We start from the raw sequence: 20,268 nt of genomic DNA on the forward strand, positions 1-20,268 counted from the left end.
CTCCCGCCCCAGTGACAGCTGGGCCGGGCTGCAGCCCGCCCCCGACCCTCGACTGAATAAAGCAGTGAGGGAGTAAATATTTCCTTAGCGTGTTAATAATTAAAACTTGGGGTCAGGATCACAGTTTCTTATTGTTTGACAGGAATCCTACTCGCACCATCTTTGCTGATGTGCTTAGGCTGGTGCAGAGCTGCAGAGTCTCAGTAGAGCCGCCATTAACCGGCTGGTACCTGCTCCAGTGCTGCAGACGCCTCCATATGACGACTGATTTCATGCCTTACTGACGCCTTCCTCCAGCGCACACATCTGCTCCTTAAAGCGGGGCTCGTCGGGTCAACGCTACCGTTGAGTAGTGTGCTCTGAGTCAAACTGGAGAGTGACGGATCCCACGTGCTGTTACTGTAACAGCAGCAAAGTGCATTTTGGAAATGATCACTTTAGCTCCGGGATCTTTTAATGGCTCAACCCAGGAGCTCGTTGGCTCTTAATCGGTTTCACTTGAACCCTGTGCTGACAGTTTAGTCACTTCTGAGACCACAAACTTCCTGGAAGAACAACACATTAATCTTTTATGCAGTGTAGAACTGCTCCTTTGGCACGGCATGACACACACTTTGAGGACTCGCCCAATGTTTGTTTGAATTTGCATCCAAATGAGCTTCATGCCATAGCAGGATTATCATTTCTGAGCAGAGGATGTACTGGGAACACGAGCACAGCCCAGGTACTGTTAAGGCACCGTCGCCTTCATTTTTCACCCGAGGAGCTGCACAGTGTAAAGTCTACGGTGCCCGTCATAGGATCCCGCGGTGTTTGTGTGTGATCAATACGGACTTGTTGTGTCGAGGGTGAAGGATGTTGGTTCAGCTCCACTGATGTTCACCGTTACTCTTAATGAAAACGTTCGTCTGCAGCTCTGTCGAAGTTGATCTAACGTCTTCTTGGCTACAACCAAAACGCATCGAGTGAATGGGAGATATGACGGCAGGCTGGTTTAATGAAGTTCTGTCTGTCTATTTAATTACGCATGACAGTGCAGCACAGTAATGATGATGGAGCGTCTGACTGTTTAGCACCAAGAATGTTTTGTTTGCTACTGAAAAGGTGGAGAATCTAAGTCAGTGCAGAGGGAATCACCAAAATGAGTTGTTCCCGATCCTCTTCATTTACAGTTCCAGCCGTCTGTACAGCTTTGCCTCATACACCTCATACTGTACAGCAGAGCTGCTTGGTCACATCGAGGTCAACCTGTGAACTGCAGGTGGCGTCTGCCTCTGAACGCAGCTCATTCTCATCGCGTCATTGTTTTCAATGAGGAGAACTCCGTGACATGATTGCAGTGTGATGCAGTGATTGTGTGTTCTCACACCTTTTATGCTCAGAAGGATCCATTTTTATTCATAGAATAATGCTGTCCTGATAAGCCTTGCACTTCACAGCTGCAGTAAAGTGTCACAGCTAAGGTGGTGTAAGTGGTTGTCTATGCTGCACCTCTGCCTTTGCTAATACACTGATGGCTGGTCACAGGTACGGCCATGTCTAAAGTATTTCTGTGCTGGAATTAAGTTGTCTTTGCACATTAAACACTTGTTTTGGGGCTTTGCATTTAAATCAGCGTGGCACAGTGGAAAATTGCAAGAAGTGTAAAGTATGTCTGCAGCCAAGATTGAATCCAAAATAACCTAGTGGCTTAGGATTTCTGCTCCACTGAAGCAGGACCGTCTGTGGATGCACCTCAACGCTCAACTCATTCTGCCCCACAGACAAACAAATGAAACACCTCCTTCCAGCCCGGCTGTGAATTCTGAATTTCAACATTTAATTACTCCAGGCGCAATTAAACTGGATGCAAGGGAACAAAACGGACGCCACGTTGAAGGTTGTATCAGAAAATGTGTTTTCATTCTTTGCGGAACCTTCAATCATGAATTCTGAGAGAGTCCGCAGGACACGACGAGACGAGCCTCGTAATTAGAGAAGTCTAGTGTGATGGAATAATGACTGTAATGAGGTTTAAATAACAGCCGTGTCTTCTATAGGACTGTCTTGATTATATAGGTATTCTATTTGTGTGGTTATTAGCTATGCAAAAGCCAAATTATTGCAGTTGCGCTGAGATCAACCCTCCGGATACATGAGCCGCTCTGGGGCTCGTTATTAAGTGAAAGCTCCATGATGATTTTAATGACACAATTTTATTACAGCCTCAGTGCTTTTGTTTTTGTGTGATATGAAGAGACGGCCTTATCGGTAATATGCAATGCAAAGCATAAACAAAAGACAGTTGGCAACTTCAAGCACTCATGAGAGGATTTATTACAGATTACCAGCTGATTCCTGTTGATTTAGGTAAAACTTAATCTCCTGTATCAAGTGGATTTGCCTGAAACTTTACATCCCACAATATAGATTAAGCGAGCACTTTCTAGCTAATCTTTTACTGCTGCATTTTGTAATGACCATATCTCCTTTGCTGAAATGTATTACAGACAGTTTTTATACACAGAAGCGCGCAGCGATGCAAATACAGTTGTAAAAAGACCGTAAAGAATCAATTTGGGTTGTTGTTACAAACCTAAACCTTATCTTCATAAAAGATGTGATGAGGGAAAGAAAGTAGTCAATCCATGCATTTAATTCTGCTTCTAGTCTATAATTAATTAGAATATTATAATATTATCTAATACTTGAATCAACACTAGAAACTTGTTGATCTTGTGAGAATCTGCACTGGTGGCATCATGTAAACACGAGATGACGCGAGCCATCACAGGCTTAATGGAAATTAACCTAATGACAGGATTAGGTGCTAATTATACAGATGCCTGGAGAAATGAGAGATAACAATATAAACATGATAGGTTAAAAGGATGAGGAGGCAAGAACTGGCAAGGAGCGAGAGAAACGGTGGTGTTAATTTAATGAATCGCAGATTTTGCATAATCGCTTAGTGATGGAAGTTATCAGTGGGAGCGCTCTTTATGCGCCGCCATTTGTCTTGTTGTCGTACAAATGAATAGGGCAAAGACCGAGAAAATCCCGAAACCACAGTAAATTGTTAGTTTATGCAAAAGACCCGATGTTAATTGTTTATTATGTAATTATTTGTCTTCATTTGCGTCTGTTGCGGCCGTGCAGAAACTTCCAGTCATTGTAAGAAGTCACGGTGGCCAAAATATGAGAATGCAACTGATCATCCATGCAGCTCTCTCCTTTTCCTTGCAGCCATATTTTCAATTTACATCTAATTTAAGAGACACAGTAAAAGGCTTCCTTTCCCCTCTGCAGAGAAAGTCCTCTGGAAACGGCGTCATGTCTCACCTTGCGAGGGTTTTCTGCACAGTGCGGCCCTGCCTCGCCGACCTGCCCGTGCTGCTGATGACACTGATGACGCCGGCTCACGCCTCCCTCGTAGCAATAACAACAAATGCTTATGCTAATGAGCTACAGTAACTGCCTCATTACTTTGCTTTGGGAGCGACGGGTGCGAAGTCAATTAGTCCATTCGAGCTCCGACGCCGACACACGTGGTCCCAAGCAGATTTGTGGAAACACACATAAAAGCACAAATGTTTCCTTTTACAGCCAGGAACGACTTGATTGCTCAGTCTTGAGTATTAGTCCAGCTATTAAATCCCTCACTGCTGTTTAATTGCTAGTAAAAATGGAAAAAATGAGTCGTAAATATGAAATTCTAACCGTAATATATATTTAAAACACATCACTTTTGATTTTACAGACACTTCAATGTTTATTTCAACATTTACTGTCTCTGTGTGTCACAGGGAGACAGTAGAAACCCATTTGGTGTGCTGTGAGTGTAGCATCTATTGGAGCAGCCATATTGTGGACATGTGTTCAGTAAAATGGGTGGTTTGCCTCGGGCGCTTGATTGTATTGTTTCTTTTCTATTGATTTGGGGGGAAAATCAAAAGGCGGCATGTGAGTGGGCTCGGTGATAAAACCCCACATCCACTGCTGCACAGAGTTTATTCTGCAGCGCACAGGACCCATAAGGAAAACGCTTATTTAACCTATACTGAACCACAGAAATCAGCACCTTGGGGCGTGAGGACCGTGGAAATTACAGTATTTGTGCTTAAGCGTGTGCTTTCCTCGGAGCGGCGCATCACAGAATATTGTCATTGGCTTTTATGGCATCATGTCTGAACTTTCCGAGCGGCGATGATGAAGCCGAAAGCGGAGCCGCGGTCATGTTAGCGCTGGAAAATAAACAAGTTGCACAAACCTGTTTTACCCCGCGGGCAAATCCGAGTCGGCCGAGTACAGTGTCTGCATATATAAAGCTGCTTTACATAGTGACTGCAGCAGTAAGTGAGACCCCAGCCTGACACCCTGTGCCCACACATATTGCTGTACGTGTAGGAGGGAGATTGGATGACTAGTTCTGGATATATAGTGCTTGACTCTAACTCACTTGGTCTTCCCGTGCCTTTCAGGAGCCTCATAATTCATGCACAAGGGTGGTTTTAATGCCACGTGCAGCTCCCAGTCCACAGTGGCCCGTCACACCGCATTGTGAGGCTTAAACATCTCCTATTGACGCCGCAGCATCTGTACCTGCCGCATCTATTTGATTCCCCAGCCCCTAGAGCTCCAGACATCTCCAGCTAATGATCCTTCACAAATTGAAGAACTGCTGCCCTGAACCCAAACCCGCCACGGCCGCTCATCTATCAGAACCTGCCCATTACTGGACCAATTCATATTGAAATTGACCTCATCTCGTTGTTGTGCTTTTACAAATTGGTGATGACACTTGAACTAAATTATCAAAAATGTCTAATTAAATATTTACTGAAATTACCAGGGGGGGTCTGTGCATTTCGATATACCCCTCATTTCCCTAATGGTTGTTTTATTACAGCAGAACCAGTATTAAAGCCATGTGGTTAACATGACGCATGAAGATGTCGTTCCTGGCATTCACAAAGGCAAAGGCCACCAGCCTTTCTACCGTCAGAGCATTTATCATGGCTGGACAGACGCTGCCGCCGTCCTCTGTGCTATTGGTCATGGAAGCTTGAAAGTAATAGGTGGGAAGCCGAGTCCTCTTCCCCTGCCATGTACCAGCGCCTCTCCCAGCCCCCTCTAATCAAACCAGTCAACTGAAATTAAATTGAAATTCTCAGGTGTCACCAATGCATGAGCACCCTTCTGCGGCCGCAAGTCAAACTACTTATGGGCTTTTAATGTGTTTTTCGCCCTCAGTCACAAATATATTTCACACAGGTTGCGTACGTGACATCAGATGAACCAACTTTCCCAGATGCCTCACAATGAGCTCCAGATAAAAACCGGCAATCGTTTTAAAATGTTCAGCTGTGCAATGATTAATGCAATTTAATTTTATAAGTCATTTAGGAATGAAAACTACTGATGTGAGACACATGACGGTGAAAACACTGGAGACCTGATCTGGAGGCTTGCCTCCGCTGACAGGAGCAGATCTGGACCAGGATAGATAAACAGCTTGTTTGTGTACGCTAACAGGATGATTTGTGGCTTCACAGTTGCTCACTGAAATACACCATGTTTTGTGTGTGTGTGCGTGTCTCTATGGTCACGCATTGGTATTAGGATTTACCCGCGCAGTATTTGTCGCTTCATTAGTGTCTGATTTCCAAAGAGTAGAGTGACTCACAGGCTGGTAAACAGCTGAGGTACAGTAGCAGCGTATTGTTCTGCCTTCAGACGCCAGTCAGGCAGCTGTGTCTTAGAAAGCGCCGTCTGCCGCGTGAGAAAGCAAAAAGCATTGTCTGTGCGGTGCTGCATTCACTGACCACTGTTAGGGACAGACCTGCAGCATATACAGCGGAAAGGTCAGTTGATCAGGGTTGAAATTCAAAATCCTTCTTCTCTTACAGCGTCCGTTAAAACTGAACACTGTTATGGCTTAAAGGAATTTTTTGTATAGAGGTTGTTATTGTTGTTTTATTGTTGCACTACATTTAATGAATTGACCTTAAAGTGCAATATGTCGAATCGTTACTCACGGAATGTTGCACCAAAACACGCACCTCGATGCTGTGGCTAAATAAACATTGCCACCTGCTGCCGGCCTTTATTAACTGAAGAAAGGGAACAAGTAGATTGTTTGTAGTATTTGTACTGTATCAAATCGATAAATTAATCGAAATGCCAAACACTGACAACAACTGACCCCCGTCAGACTCATCAGTAGATTTTTCACAGATGTTGGAGAGGCAGGGATGCAGTCTTGACTACTGTCGGACAGTTTGTAGGGAGTAGCATCAATCGGTGGAAGAACAGTGGAGATGCGCAGCCGATAGCTGTGAGGCACACAGGAGAGCTCGTTAAGGAGGCGGCTGAGAGGAATAATGGAGGCTGCTGCCTTCACTGTCTGCTAAAAGGCCCAGACGGAAAGCGCTGTGAGGATAGACGTCCACCCAACAGGACGGGGGCTTGTGCTGTGTTTAGGTACAGTACGATCATGTGGCTCCGTGGCATCTGAGAGTCACAAAGCTGCTCGTCAGTTTATGTGGCTCGGATGAGTTCTTTGTCCTTTTGGTGAGTAATTATTTGTAACATCTAAAACTGCTGTAGCGTGTGAGGCGTCGGATCAGTATTAGCCTCCTGTCCTTCCCTCTGTCCGGCTCGGCCATTACGGATGCTAACCAGTAATCCCAGAGGTCTCGGCAGGGCGCTCCCATGGATTACTGTTAACGCTTGTTGTGTTGCGATGTTTCCCCGTCCACTTTAATTGAATTCTTTGTGCTTTACGCAGCCATTACAGGCTGAGGATCGCCTGCTTAGTTAACGCACGCCTGCAGGCCCTCGACAGTCCTCTGCCACGCCCAACGATGAAACGCATTAGGGGAAGATTTGTGCTGTAAAAATACTCACTTTAATGCCCTTGAATCTCCAGCCAATTTCGGCTCGGCTTCGATTCGCCGCTCACGTACACAGAAAGCAGGTAATTGTTTGTTATAGCGAGTTCAGCGAGGAGGCCACACATGATGGCGGTATAAATAACAGTGGCGATAACAAGGAGATAAACAAAGTTATAAGAGAGTTTTCTAAGGCATAAAATAGTTAGTTGTTAGAATAGCTGCATCTTAGGGCCATTCATGGTTAAACTTCATTAAACATGCTTTTTTTAGTCATTTGCATGTAAAATCCAATAGCAGTCATTAAAAGAGACCTTTGGAATACTCCTTCATGCAGTCCTTTTAAATCCGATATGTTTTATGTGGCAACAGACTGATTTAGTTAGTTCTGAAGTGTGGCTCGGGCGCTCAGATCCATTAAAACTCTAAGATGTCTAACTTGGCCTTTAGTCTTTACAGCCTGGAGTCGAGGTGAGCGTTAACATTAAGCTCTGTAAGCGCTGAAACAGTGGGAGATGTTGAAGTGTGTGTGTGTGTGTGTGGGGGGGGGGCAATGACTCTGTGCAGCTCAGGGGCTTCGGATCCAGCAGCACAGGTCCCGGCCGTCCCTCTGATGGACTCCCTGCCAATCTCCCCGAGGAAGGCGACGGCAGCAGACAGCAGCAGACAGCGACGCAGACCTGTCACACGCCTCACATTTATTCTGTCTTCCTCCCCCTTTTTCGCCGTGCAGACGTCTTCCAGGCAGCTATCAAAACAATCGAGCTCTCTCCACCCGTACATTAATTGGTCTTAAGCCATTTATAGCCACTATAATTAATGGCCATGGGAGTGAGTGAAAGCTAGCTTGCGTTGCCCGTGCAAACGTGGATGAAACGGGGGGATCAATCTTTATTGACAACGTCTGTCTGCTGCCATTGTTAATCCAATTAGCGGACTTTGGACAGCAGTGCAAAGTCGGGGCAGGACGGGTGGACAACACAGGGCTGAGAGACCCAGATCTGTTTAATACTGTCGGCATTGCTCCATATCGTCTCATGACTAGAAGGGTCAAAGTGCACGGCTGTGATGTGGAGTCTGTCTAAGTCCAACAAATCAACAACAGACAGAGCTCATGAGATTATTAAGAAATGAAGTAGGAAGTCACACAGAAGGAAGCGACAGCGAGGGGGGGTGTAACCGACGGAGATCCTAAAGGTTAAATTATGTATTACTCTTGATCTGAGACGAAGCTACTGACTGTTTGAATGAGCATGCTGCACTCTTTACATTGTAGTCGTATAATAATAATCTAAATCTTTGTTTACCTCTCTAATGCAATTTCAATGTATGAGACTTGTCATTATTGTAAACATATATTATAGTGACCTTAAATCGGGCCGTTTGCTGTGTGCTGCTCTCTGATACCTGTGATTATGTAGTGGGATGGTGGCTTATTATGAAATTCTTAAGCAACTGAATGTGGCATCTTGAAGGAATCTGCGTTCAGTCGTCGGGCTGGTGGCGAATTCAGGAACGCAGCACTGTGTGCACAAGCTGTCCCTGCAATAACGGCCCTCTACAGTGTATAGAAGCTCCCGTCAGCCCAGGAGAGAACGCAGACACTCCTATCTTTGATTTCATCGAGTGGCTCTTCCTGTAACCGCTGTTCACGGAGCTCGCGGACACTGCTGCAGTACATAAATGCTGGTCGGAGACGCTGTAATTTCCTGAGTGCGTGTGCTTTTCGTTCCGCGCTGCCACTAGTAAAAGCTTCCGTACGACCAAGTAACACATACTGATAATGCCTCTTATTATCTGCTCTGCCCCAGAGTTAAGTGTTCATTAGCGCCAGATCATCCAGGAAGCAGGACTATTATTTTAGATTGCACAGCAAGGTGGGAATTTCTTTCATATTTCCATCATCAGTGATTATAACATGTCTCCTCTGGGTGAGTCTTATGACATCTTCAGCATGAAGTAAATTAAATTGCCAATCTTTAATAATTCCAAAGATTAGATGATTAACCAACTTTTCTATGCTTTTTTTTTATTTATAATCATCTACAAACCAGTTGGAACGTGTTGGACCATGACTAATCTGGACAGTCGTGGTCTCCACAGGCTGACACCAGTGATACAGTACGTCAGTGTCATTTTAGATAAGGTTTTCTTCTCAAGAGTGTTGTTTCCAAAAACCGCTGTCGTAAATGAACGAGGGAAGAGTCACCTTTTATTCCCATTAACTGTGCTTACAGCTAATTGCTGTCTTACATGGACAGAAATTAATTTTTGAAAGGTCCTTTGAAGTTCCCACAGTGAAGCTTTTCTCCCTTTTTATACACTGTGATTGCTTTGGCAGCTGCATGAAGTTCTCTGCTTGTGCCTGATGAATAACTCGTAGCATGGAATTAGGGCTTAAATCAAACCGAGGAGGGATTCTGCCATCGCTATGAAGCACAACGACATGAGAAGTGATTGACCGTCCGGCTTGTGAAGTCGATTTACACTATACAGTGCTGCTGCGCCAATGCATGATAGCCAGTTTATCTACAGTAGGATCCCCGAGCTGAAAATATTGCGCTTCCCCATACTGTAAGTTGCTCATTTCCTTCTTGCCAGAGAAACCAGCTGCAGTGCACTGTACATTCATTGACGTCCCAGATTCTGGTTATTGGCTTTTAAAGAGCTGCATTTATGAAGGGTTTTATAAATAGCAGCAGACCCTGCACTGTTATGAAAATGTGGTGAGGCCTGTTGGTCCCATTGGCAGAGACTCATCAGTGAAAATGTTGTTTTTTTTTATTCAAAATTGAAGCGTAAATCTACAGTAATTGTATCTGTGTGTTTTTGTTTGGGGAAATACTGTAATGTGTATTTACAGTTAATTTCGGCACCAATGAGAAGTCACAGGCCCAAAACAGCTTCGTGACCCGAGGCAGTTGTTTAAAAGTAAGAAAGAAATGTATAAAGTTTCTCAAAGCAAAGAGTTTCTGTCAAAAAACGTTGAAGGTCATGAGCAATTTGAATTCCGACAACTCTTCCTTATTGAGCCGTTGTGAACTTTGTGTTGTTGAAGAAAGTTTGGCCGAGGCATTTGGGGTCTGGGGCTTAAAAGAGCTTGAAACAAATCCAACATCGTGCTCTGCTCTTGCATTTTAATGAGTTTATTTGCATACTTATCTCAGTGAGGCCCATTGATGTGAAATGTGTCATTACATTAATATGTCAGCTCAGCACTTTCAAACATGGCTGTTTCCTTCTGATTCGATTGGAGATACAAGAAAGAACTTGTGTTGATAGGAACTGGGGAAGTGTTTGGTTGAATGAAAGCCTGTGACGTGAGTGTCCTCATGTAGGACATTGATGTACAAGCGCCTTGGATGAAGCTGTGTTCTCTGAGACCTCTGTTCCTCCTGTGGGGGGTAACATTTGCAATCAAACAATAACTAAGAAAACCCTATATTCTCCTCCACTCAACAGTTACATACTGAAGGTGCCTGGTTGCAAAGGTGGACTCGGGTCGACATAATAAGAGAGGAGATAATTAGCAGTGGGACAGGTTTAAACCTTTTTATTCCACTCTCAGTATTTAAATGACCTTTATGACAATGACAGTCTTTTAGCCAGCGAAACATGTCCTCCATCAGATCCAGCGGACCGACCCTGACATTCTCCACACACTCGGGATACAAAGTGGCTGATGAGGAGGAGCACTTTCTGTCTCTGAACATATCAGTAATCTTGACACGTGTGAATGCAGCCCCTGCTTCTTCCCACTGTAGAATGAGGGCGAGTGTTTTTTGGGCCTCAGACAACCGGTGATGCACTGAATTGCTGATTTCTTAAGGCAGCACATTAACCACTACACCTAACTTAAGAGTCTGGAGAAACTCCGCAGCGTATTGATTGAGCTGTGGCCGGCCCTTCGCTCAATGTGCACCTATTAATTACAGAAACACAATTTTAGCACCTATGCGTTTGCTATAGTTGAAGAAAGATTACTCCATTTTACCCATAGGTGATATAAAACGGCAGAGGTGGTTCTCACGGGGCATAAATGTTCAATTCAGTGTGAAGAGCTACTGAATGAGTTTATTTACACTTAGAAAGGGACATACTGAGTGTCTCTAAGCTGTGCATAAAGAAACCAATGTTTAAAGCTGCACACTGTTTAATGCAAGTGCGTGAGCAGGTCCTTTGACATATTCACTGAGGCAGAGGCTGGTTTCTATCCATCGCGGCTTCTCTTGCGCCCCTTTGCCGTTTTAGTGTATTTCAGCTCCGTTTTGGTTGCACAGCAAACCGCTTCCTCCACCTCTCGTCTCTGCGTTTCTTTCACAGCTGCAACAAGAGGCAGTTTTTTTTAACGAATGCTCCTCGATCAGCACCAAAATACAATTAGCAGCTAGCTGTTGAGCACAGAGAAGCGTTCAGCTGCTTAAAAGCCAGATGTTGCCGTTCGGAGTGTAAAACCCAAACGCGATGCCAGATGTAGGCGCCTAATCACTATTTACTAACATGTTCTGCACATCCACAATGAAGTGTGACTGTGTTTGTAGGTTGGTGTGCTGCCCCCTAGTGGCCAGAAGGTCCATTAGCGTCAGTTTAGGGTTTAAGCACATGGATGCGAGGCAGTGCACATCTGTAACTACTACTGTATACTCCTCTTCCAGACCTAATGCAGCTTAAGGATGAAATATACCAATTGGAATATGCCATTATTCAAGTTAATGCCAGACATAAACACGTTATATATTTGAGATTACATCCATCTCAAAGCCTCTGGCAGTAGAGGAAGCCATGATTATAAGTAGATTTGAGAGTACATTTGTGAGGTTGAAAAGAGGTTGAAGAAAAGCAGGACAAGAAGAGAGTGTGGTTTGAACGGGTGCTGCTCGAAGGTGAGGCTGACGTTGACGCGTTGCTCCCAACATCAATTCCACTATTAAGTTGTGCTTTGAATGAAGTGAGGGAATATAATTTCAGTCGAGGCAGTCACTTCCTGGGATTGAGTGAAGTGAGCTCAAGTCTGCATTCTGCACTACACACCTCTGTCCATGAGTTGAAATATATGCAGGAAAATACATCAATTATTGATGCTGTTACAAAACACATGATAGGGGGACTGCAGCAGGATAGAAGATGATGTGTGCTGCAGGTTTGAGCTGCATCGATTAGAATGGGTTTTAAATTCTTTTTATTGGTTTAAAGCGGAGATTTAATAATATGAACAGTAGACGGACGGCTTCTTTAACTCTTCAGACAGGTTCATGACATTGTATCATACATACCTGATGATAATACTGAGGACGGAGGATGGAAGAAATGCAGATTCGAAGCGGCCACCGGCGCCATTGCTCTCACCGGGAACCACGAACCATGAGTAATTCTCTGGCGTTTCACTGCAACATCCGTTAAGGTTTCATTAGGTAAAGCACCAAAGCATTCCCTGAGTATAGCGCCCCATTGGCCAACAATGGATTACTGTGATCGTACATGGCCGCTCAAGCTTTGACGTCGCTGCTGTAACTAAACCTGCTAGCTAATTGGGAATTGCTGACATTTCGTATGTGTAAAATGTCAACTTTTCGGGGTTTCAGACGAACAATCTTGCTTTGAACACTGAGAGCTTGTATTTGGAAGGTCTTCTTGATTAGGTCATCGTGGTCCGCACTCCCAAAAATATTGGTTAAAACAATAAAGGCTTTTCAAGTTGAACTCGGTTACGAGGTATTATTTACACAGTGTGGGTTCAGAAACCTGAGTCCACTCTGGATAAATAAATAAATATTACAGATAGGAAATAATACAGGCTTAGCAGAGGTCACTAAATTGAATATGCTTCATCTTCCCTCTTTGATCCGTCTCTCCACCACCTCCCGCTGTTTTACTTCCACAAGGAAATTAGATCTCTAGAAATCAGTGTGCCCTCTAAGATCTCTGTGAGGATTGGTTGATGTAACAGTCAGTCGCTCCTGCCCGGCTTCCTGATAGCCAACCCATGTCCCTCCCTCGGGCGTGATGGGGAAACTAGACCCATTATTGTCCTGCCTGCCATCAGCATCATTTCAGCTGGTCCCCACTGCAGCAGGACCGCATCCAGCGATCCCACGGAACTTGGACAGCCCCTGGAGAAGATGGGAGACCAAGAGGAGGAGGAAGCCCCGCGTCCACCATCGGACATCACTGTGTTCGGAGCCAACTGCACCCTCCACGGCCTGAGCCACATCTTCCTGCCCGGCGGTGTGACCTTCCGCCGGCTGCTCTGGGCCGCCGCATTCAGCGCCTCCCTTTCCATCTTCCTCCTCCAAGTGGCCGACCGTGTGATCGAGTACTACCAGTACCCCCACGTCACCCTGTTGGATGAAATGGACAGTCCCGTCATGTACTTCCCAGCCATCACCCTCTGCAACTACAACAGCTTCCGAAAGTCCAGGCTCCGAAAGAACGACCTTTTCTGGATGGCTGATCTTTTAGGTGTAGAACGAGGGGACTTTGATGACTTCATGGCCGCTATAGGGCAGCCACAGGACAACACCAAGTTCTTCCCCACCCAGAGCTTCAACATGTTGGAGTTTGTGCAGAGGACCAGTCACAGCATTGACGAAATGTTGCTTGACTGCAAATACAGAGGCAATGACTGCGGCCCAGAGAACTTTACCACAGTAAGTACGGCTGCTCCTGAGGCTCTCAAACCCACTGACTTCTATTTGGAGAGCTGGTTTCCAAACAGTATCTCTTTTAAATATTTTGAATTAAAATTTTCACAACTAAGCAAAAAAACCCCAGACACATTCACTAGAAAAGTTTCAAGTCGAGATGTGAACATATGCAGACGCCTTTGGCAACAATGCCAACAACTCGGAGGATTATAATGGCTATTAAACAGCTCAGTTTTGAATGCTTGGTTTTGCCCGTGGTGAAATGAAATATGAGTCACTTCATGTTTATGAGCGGCCAGAGACATTAGAGGAGCAGGCTGCAGAAAGGAGAGTGGCTTATAAAACGAGCGCAGTCATAAGGCGAACGCATCCGTGCCAGATAGCGTTGGGAAGTGAGATGTCACTTTCATCCCAATTTTGTTGCCGTTGCCTAATTGTTTTTTCAGTAACGGTGCCATAATCCTCGGTTTTAAAATAATTAATCCTCTTGAGGAGTTAGCTGCTTCCAGGGGAAACAACAGGTATGAGACAGGAAGGAATTATGAAGGAATTCTAATATTGCTACGCTCCATCTGTGCTTACGTGAGCTGCCTTAAGAGCAGCCACAGATTTCAGGGCCTCCTTTTTTTTTGTTGTGCTTGTGTTTCTACTGTACTTCCTCCACTTCTGCATTGCTTCATTTGGTGAATATTATTAGTAGGTGATTTACTTCCTGAAAGTGTCCCCACAAGCATGTAAACCACTGAGGGGCCATATGGTTCCACAAATCTCTGCCGACATCATACATTATAAAGCAAACATATGCTGTTTTCAGGACCAGTCGCGTTTTTAATACGGCATTGTTTTTCTTCGTAAACACCACAAGACGATCAATGTATCAACTTAATGAACTTATTTTCCGTGCGTAAGTAATTTTCTTTTGCTTTGTGCCCTTTTTTGTTTGCCCTCAACTGTCACAGTTCTATAAAGAGATCTCGTCAGCGGAATTTGAATGGAACTTAATCATCAGCGTTGGGATCGTATTTCGATGAGTCGTGCCGTTCGCTTGAGCAACAAAAGCCTACGAGTAGCGACCAGAGGGGCTAGTTGTGCTACGTTTTGGCTTTTCAACCCAACCGGAAGATGAACTTGAGACACAAACAGGAAAATGCACACATGTAGGTTAATAAAGGCAGGTTCTGATATTGCTGTGGTCGGTTATTTGACCTTGGCTCTGTTACATCCCCACGCACAAAGGGCAAATTTCAGCTAAATGTCAGAAACTGGAGATGCTCTGAGGGCCTAAGTATAGAGGGGACTAATTAAAGATTCATGGAGCTGCCTGAATTCCCCCTCCTCGGCCTGCTGATCTTACTGTGGGAGACTCGGAGGCAGGTCCTCTCACAGGAGATGAGATGTGATGGAATTGAAATCGCCCATTATATACTTCAGCAACATCACTGCGAGGTGACTCACAAAAGGTCTAGACAACATCTGACAATTAGCCCTCGCATGTGGAAAAATGGGCGGTAATATATGCAAAAACAATATTCAAATCCACTCCACTGATACCTTTTACTGTAGAGAGTTTGAGATGCCTTTTAGCTGATGGAACCTTAGCAGTTCTGAACTCCTACAGTTTACCGCATTACCTGTAGTATGTGTTTGTGTTTGCATACATGCATCCTGCATTTGTATGACTAGGAGAACTGCAGGGCGCCTGCCGTCGCAAGACAGACCGACAGATGTTTCAACTAATGAGCTGGATGTGGGTGCTGTGGAATTGAAAAATATCAGGGCCCCGAGTGCAATTATTCCCTCTGCATAAAGTAATAAAATACTTTTGGAGGAGGATGCGGTAATATACTGGAGGAGAAAGAGAATTGGATATTAAAAGGCTGGCAGATGGTAGATGCTGGAAATCTTCTACCCCGTGCTATAAATACATGCAGAAACATGGCCTCCAATGTCACAGAGTAAATGTATGAGTGAACTTTGGTAATAGGCTTTGGATTCTTAATGCTTTTTACAAAACATCATCTGTATGAAGTGTGTAGTTTTATCAGCGTATGTAACTCATTAAATTAGAGTCGGATCCAGATTTGCACACATGACAGACTAAATAGCTTTCTTAGCAGAGACTTTATTTAATTATAAGAATTAATCTCACGCCTCCATCTTGTTTCCTCTCGGCCTGTCTGTGCACTGCTTTTTGCTGATTGATCACCTCATTAATGCTCAAAAGCGTGAGCACCCCAACACCTTCCACAACCCTGCTGTGGAATAAACTGGCAAGACTGGCTCGGACCAAATAAATCATCTGTCAGTGTGTATATGCAGGAGGCATGCTGAAGTTGATGTAACATCATTGCAATCGATCACCGGCTCAGTGCTCCAGAGCACGTGCCAGCGCCGAGACGCGATTCCACCACATTTATCCTCTTACTGTTGATGCCGTGCTGTGATTGAACTTACCGTCGAGGCATCTGCTTGTGCTGAAATCAAAGCCGAAGCCCTTTTAATATTACATTGTGGCCCGGCCGCAGCGTTCTGGGGTTTGTTCAGGGAAAAGAGGCCGGAGGTGCTGCTTTAATTCACCTCTTGCCGCGTAGTCTGGAGGCCGACATTGACTGTGGAGGTCAAAGAAATGAGGAAAGGTGAGCGAAGGAAGCACAAGCCGAATTGAGTGTCAGACCTGTTCTGAAACAATGAGTCTGGCTCCCGACAGCCAGGAAATGGACAGTGCGAGAGATAGGAGGAAAGACAGAAGAGAAATAGAGGGAGAGATGGAGAAAGGCTACGGAGGAAGAAATTGAGTTGGAGGCGAGAGCGGAGACAAAGTAGAAGGGAGCAGGGAGGGGACGAGCTGAGATTGAGGTGGGACTGGGACCCGGCTTTGGAGCGGCGCCAAGTCTGTGATGTACAACTGGAAGCGTTGGAAGGAGCGAGGGGAAGGGGTGCGCGGAGGAGCACGAAACGACGGCGCCGAGCGTGAAACGGGCGACGGGGATAAAATAGAGCAGCGCGGCGCTTAGAGTGAAATAAACAAACGGGAGCGAGGCAGCGAGTGTAGACGACGGGCCTCGGTGTCAGTAAAAGCCAGTGTGGGAGCCACTGTTACTGTAAGTGCAGCGTTGGCAGGACGATCAATGCTGCTGAAGAGCCTCGCTGAAGGGATTCATTTTGTGTGTTTTGCTGACTCGCCCGTCGGGCTGGAGATCCCTCCTGGGGCCGACATTAGAGGTGCCGCTGGACGCAGCCTCTTAAGTTAATTAGCTTGTTAGGTGGAGACACCGGACACGGCCCGGGCTCCGTCCAGAACCAACGGTGCCGCCGTGTAGCCGTCAGTCTCCTCCAATGCGTCTTTGGAGTCGACCACGGTCGCCCTTGACCTCAGGACGATGCAGACGCACACTTTTCATTTTGCATGGGTGACAATCCGTCACGCGCTGTAATGGAATTTCCCTGAACACTGAAGGAAGAGAGTCTATCAGACAGCTTAGCCTCGCGGACGTTTGAATGCGTAACTTTAATGCGTTCACCTGGCGGAGGAGCGATTTGACGGAGCGCTGTCGCACCGTGACGGCTTCGGGCCTCTGGCGAAGTGCTTGCTTTTGCTTAATTTGTGGCCGGGCGGATGCAGGAACGGATACCGAAAGCCTCCAGCTGAGCAAACAAGATGAAAACATGCAGAGGGGGGGGGAAACAGATTATCATTGCAAATGAAAGTAGCGGTGAGGAAATTTGAGGAGTGAGTTTATCAAAGTGTGACTGCAGGCTGCGGACTGGGAGCTTGAGTGACAGCGCTCTTGTGTTTTTTGCCTTTCTAGTCGGGCTCTGCCTGGAAAGGAACAAGGGAGAGAGGAGGCAGGTGTAGCCAGCAGCATCTGTTTCCTGTTGATACAGCTGCACCTGCCCTCCATCCAGGGAAGCTCTGTAATGCACATGCTCCGTATTAGAAATAGTCCACATGACCACATTTCCATTAAATAGTATGACATGCCAGCTTTTCCTTTGCCCAGACTGGAAAAACATGATGGAGCCAATCCATCCTTGAAAAGGGGGAAAAGGAACTGAAATGGTTAAGATGAAAATATGTAAAATGTGATTTTAATATGTCACACTTTTAATAAATATTGTATCAGTTGTATTCAGGGCTGAGCTTCCATCCTGCTTCGCCTGCATTGCTCAGCACAGACACGTACTGTCGAGGACCGTTCCATTTAGAGGCAGGCCACCAGATGTCTCCCTCCGCTAAAGAAGCTGCCTGTCTCCCAGAGTGACACGCCTGATTGGAAGAGTTTGGGCTCAAACCATCTGTGTCTCCACCATTTGCATTAGAAAAAAAAAAAACACGCTTCAGCCCGTTTGCTGGCCTGGTTGCGGGGCTTTCACCTGAATCCCAGTGTGCTGCATGTCGACATATCGAGTAGCTCCACAAGGATCCCGCTACTCAGGGTCAAGAGAGTTTCTGGAGTAGCTGTGGGATGTTTTTAATATTCATTTAGGATTTATATGTGCGATCAACTAAGCAACTTGCTGAAATGAAAACATATTAGTTTGGTATTTTGTCCCTTTTTTTGTACTAATGTATTTAACTGTAACAGAGTTTTAAGGTCGACATGCGTCTAAATCAGATAAAACAAAACTATTCCTAATTACCTGTGCATTTGTTAAACTGTCTAATGAGTTCAGCTTTGCAGTGGTGAGCTTTTATTTCTCTGTCTTTGTCTCTGTGTGGGCTGCTTCTGATGTGCGTCTAATTGGTGCCAGGATTCCATTTGGTGCTGAACACTCTCACTGGCCCATGAAGGAGCCGGTCCTTTTGCTCTGAGAAAACCCTGCGCCTCCTCTAATGAGACCTCTGGGGCTCAGCCTGGCTTTGACATGAAGGAGGATGCTTGGTGTCACTCTCTGACAGTCCCGGGCGTCACCGAGGAGGTTTAAAACCCGGGCAACGTATGTGCAAATCTGAAAGAATACATGTTTCTCATAGTTGTGCTTTCTTAATCTAGACTTCACTATCATCCTCTAATCACATGCTCAGTACTGAGGCAGAGATTAAATGCGTTTACGCTCCCATGAAGATAACAATGGAAATGTACGGGCCGCAGAAATGCGTTTTCAATAAGCAGGGGAGCAGTTTTATAGAGAAGAGAAATCATTAACTCTTGCCTGGAGTCCTGTATATTGTGTAGCGCTGCGAGACACTTTAATTAAATTGATGATTTTGCAGAATGATTTTACAAACGGATTAAAAATTTACAATGGCACTAAAACGCGAGCGGCGCTGGAGAAGATTGTAAAACATTGCGGTGCAGAAACATGATTGCAGAGTGTTGCACCAGCGACGCAAGCTTTGTTGTTTCCGCTCTATTGAGTGGATGGGAAATGTTTCCTCGCACAGTCGTGTTGTCTGTCCAGCAACAAAGGAGAGGAAACGGGATCCCTGTACGTATGCGGATCCACTGCTTCGTGGCAGGATGTCGTTAATTGGGTTAAAACAACAACGCCCTGGTGAGACCGAACAAGCGCAGTGTTTACGCTCACAGCTGCACTAATCAATAGTTTCATATTAACCATGCACAACAGTGGTCGTGGGTGAGAGCTGCTTCCAGAGCCTCAGTGGTTTCCTTCAGCGCCGCTGAGCTTTAAAGCATCTCTCAGTCTTTGCTTTTATGGCTGCCACTTCATTGTGTTCAGTGCGTTCTCTTCAGTGTCGTTTCCTCACGCAGCTGCCAGCCGTTAATGTCAACAGCCTCTTCAGCGCATCTCCTCTGTACACAGCGCAGCCGGCAGCCACGCAGCACAGCAGGCACCCGCCGCTGTTCCGGCGCCAGTCACGGGGTCTACAGTACGTGTGGCAGGTCACCGGTCCGGCCCAGACGCCTAAAACGTGACGGGCCGGTATTACAGTAAGTGCTCCACAAACATAATGGAGCTCCGAATCGATGGCGGGACAGTCGGTCGGGCCTGAAGCGTCACCAGGCTAATGATGATTGTCACCAGTGTGGCGTCAGGAGCCGGCGCTAACACAGTTAAGCTGTTTAAACTGCTGACCAGGGACTTTCCACAGAGCGGAGCTGTCCGTCACACGTTCCTCAGGTCTCGTGCAGGACAAAGGAGTTTGAGCACTTACTCAACAGCCGAGTAGAGCTCTACTGACATGTTTCCCAAGCAACTGAGAATAAAGGAAATCGATGGCGCTGGTCTATAAGTGGAGGACCTATACTCCGCCGCTCATACTGCTTTGTTGGTGGGAGTTATTTATTCCTCTGCCAGTCATCCACAGCCGCTACTGCACGGCTCTTCGCTTGTGGCTCTCTGACTGAGGCTGTTTTCCCCCATTGGGGCTGCTGTTTAATTCCTAACAATAAGAGGAGCCGTAGTCCCACAATTTAATAAACTAATTGTTGCCTGAATAGGCGATACATTTCAACAGCGGGCGTCTGTGTTGCCTGGAAGACAAAGAAGTAGGTGTGTCTTACAGTGGCTGTTGGAGCAGCTGGAGTCGGGCAATTAATGGAGTGGTTTTGCTGCTGGAAAGCCCTAAAGCAACGAGAAAAGAAAACTATCACCATGCGCTGCAGCTATTAGTTATTTGTTGACTTCTTTTATTTTCCAGTATCCAGACATTCATGCTGCAAGTATCCCACTGTTAATAGCCCACTTGTGCATACAGGGAAGCCTTACAGTCTTTGTTGTGGAAAAAACATCCTTTAAAATCTTTTTATTAAATTAGGAGTGGAGGACTGGAACTGACAGCAGCTGCT

At 45.7% G+C, this 20,268-nt stretch overlaps 1 protein-coding gene across 3 annotated transcripts in view; it reads left to right on the forward strand.

Annotated features, from left to right (window-relative positions):
* Nucleotides 1-20,268, forward strand: part of asic1c (acid-sensing (proton-gated) ion channel 1c) — a 59,073-nt gene that overhangs the window by 24,072 nt on the left and 14,733 nt on the right. Inside the window, exon 1 of one of the 3 annotated variants that reach the window (XM_029130670.2) lies at nucleotides 12,822-13,519. The exons of the other annotated variants lie outside the window; for them this stretch is intronic. Within the exon in view, the coding sequence (XP_028986503.1) occupies nucleotides 12,992-13,519 (528 nt within the window). The 5' untranslated portion in view covers nucleotides 12,822-12,991. Of the gene's footprint in view, nucleotides 1-12,821; nucleotides 13,520-20,268 lie in introns of those variants that run through there. 3 annotated transcript variants of the gene reach the window in all.

Source organism: Betta splendens, chromosome 17 (assembly GCF_900634795.4).
Source record: "Betta splendens chromosome 17, fBetSpl5.4, whole genome shotgun sequence".
Classification (NCBI taxonomy): Eukaryota; Metazoa; Chordata; class Actinopteri; order Anabantiformes; family Osphronemidae; genus Betta; species Betta splendens.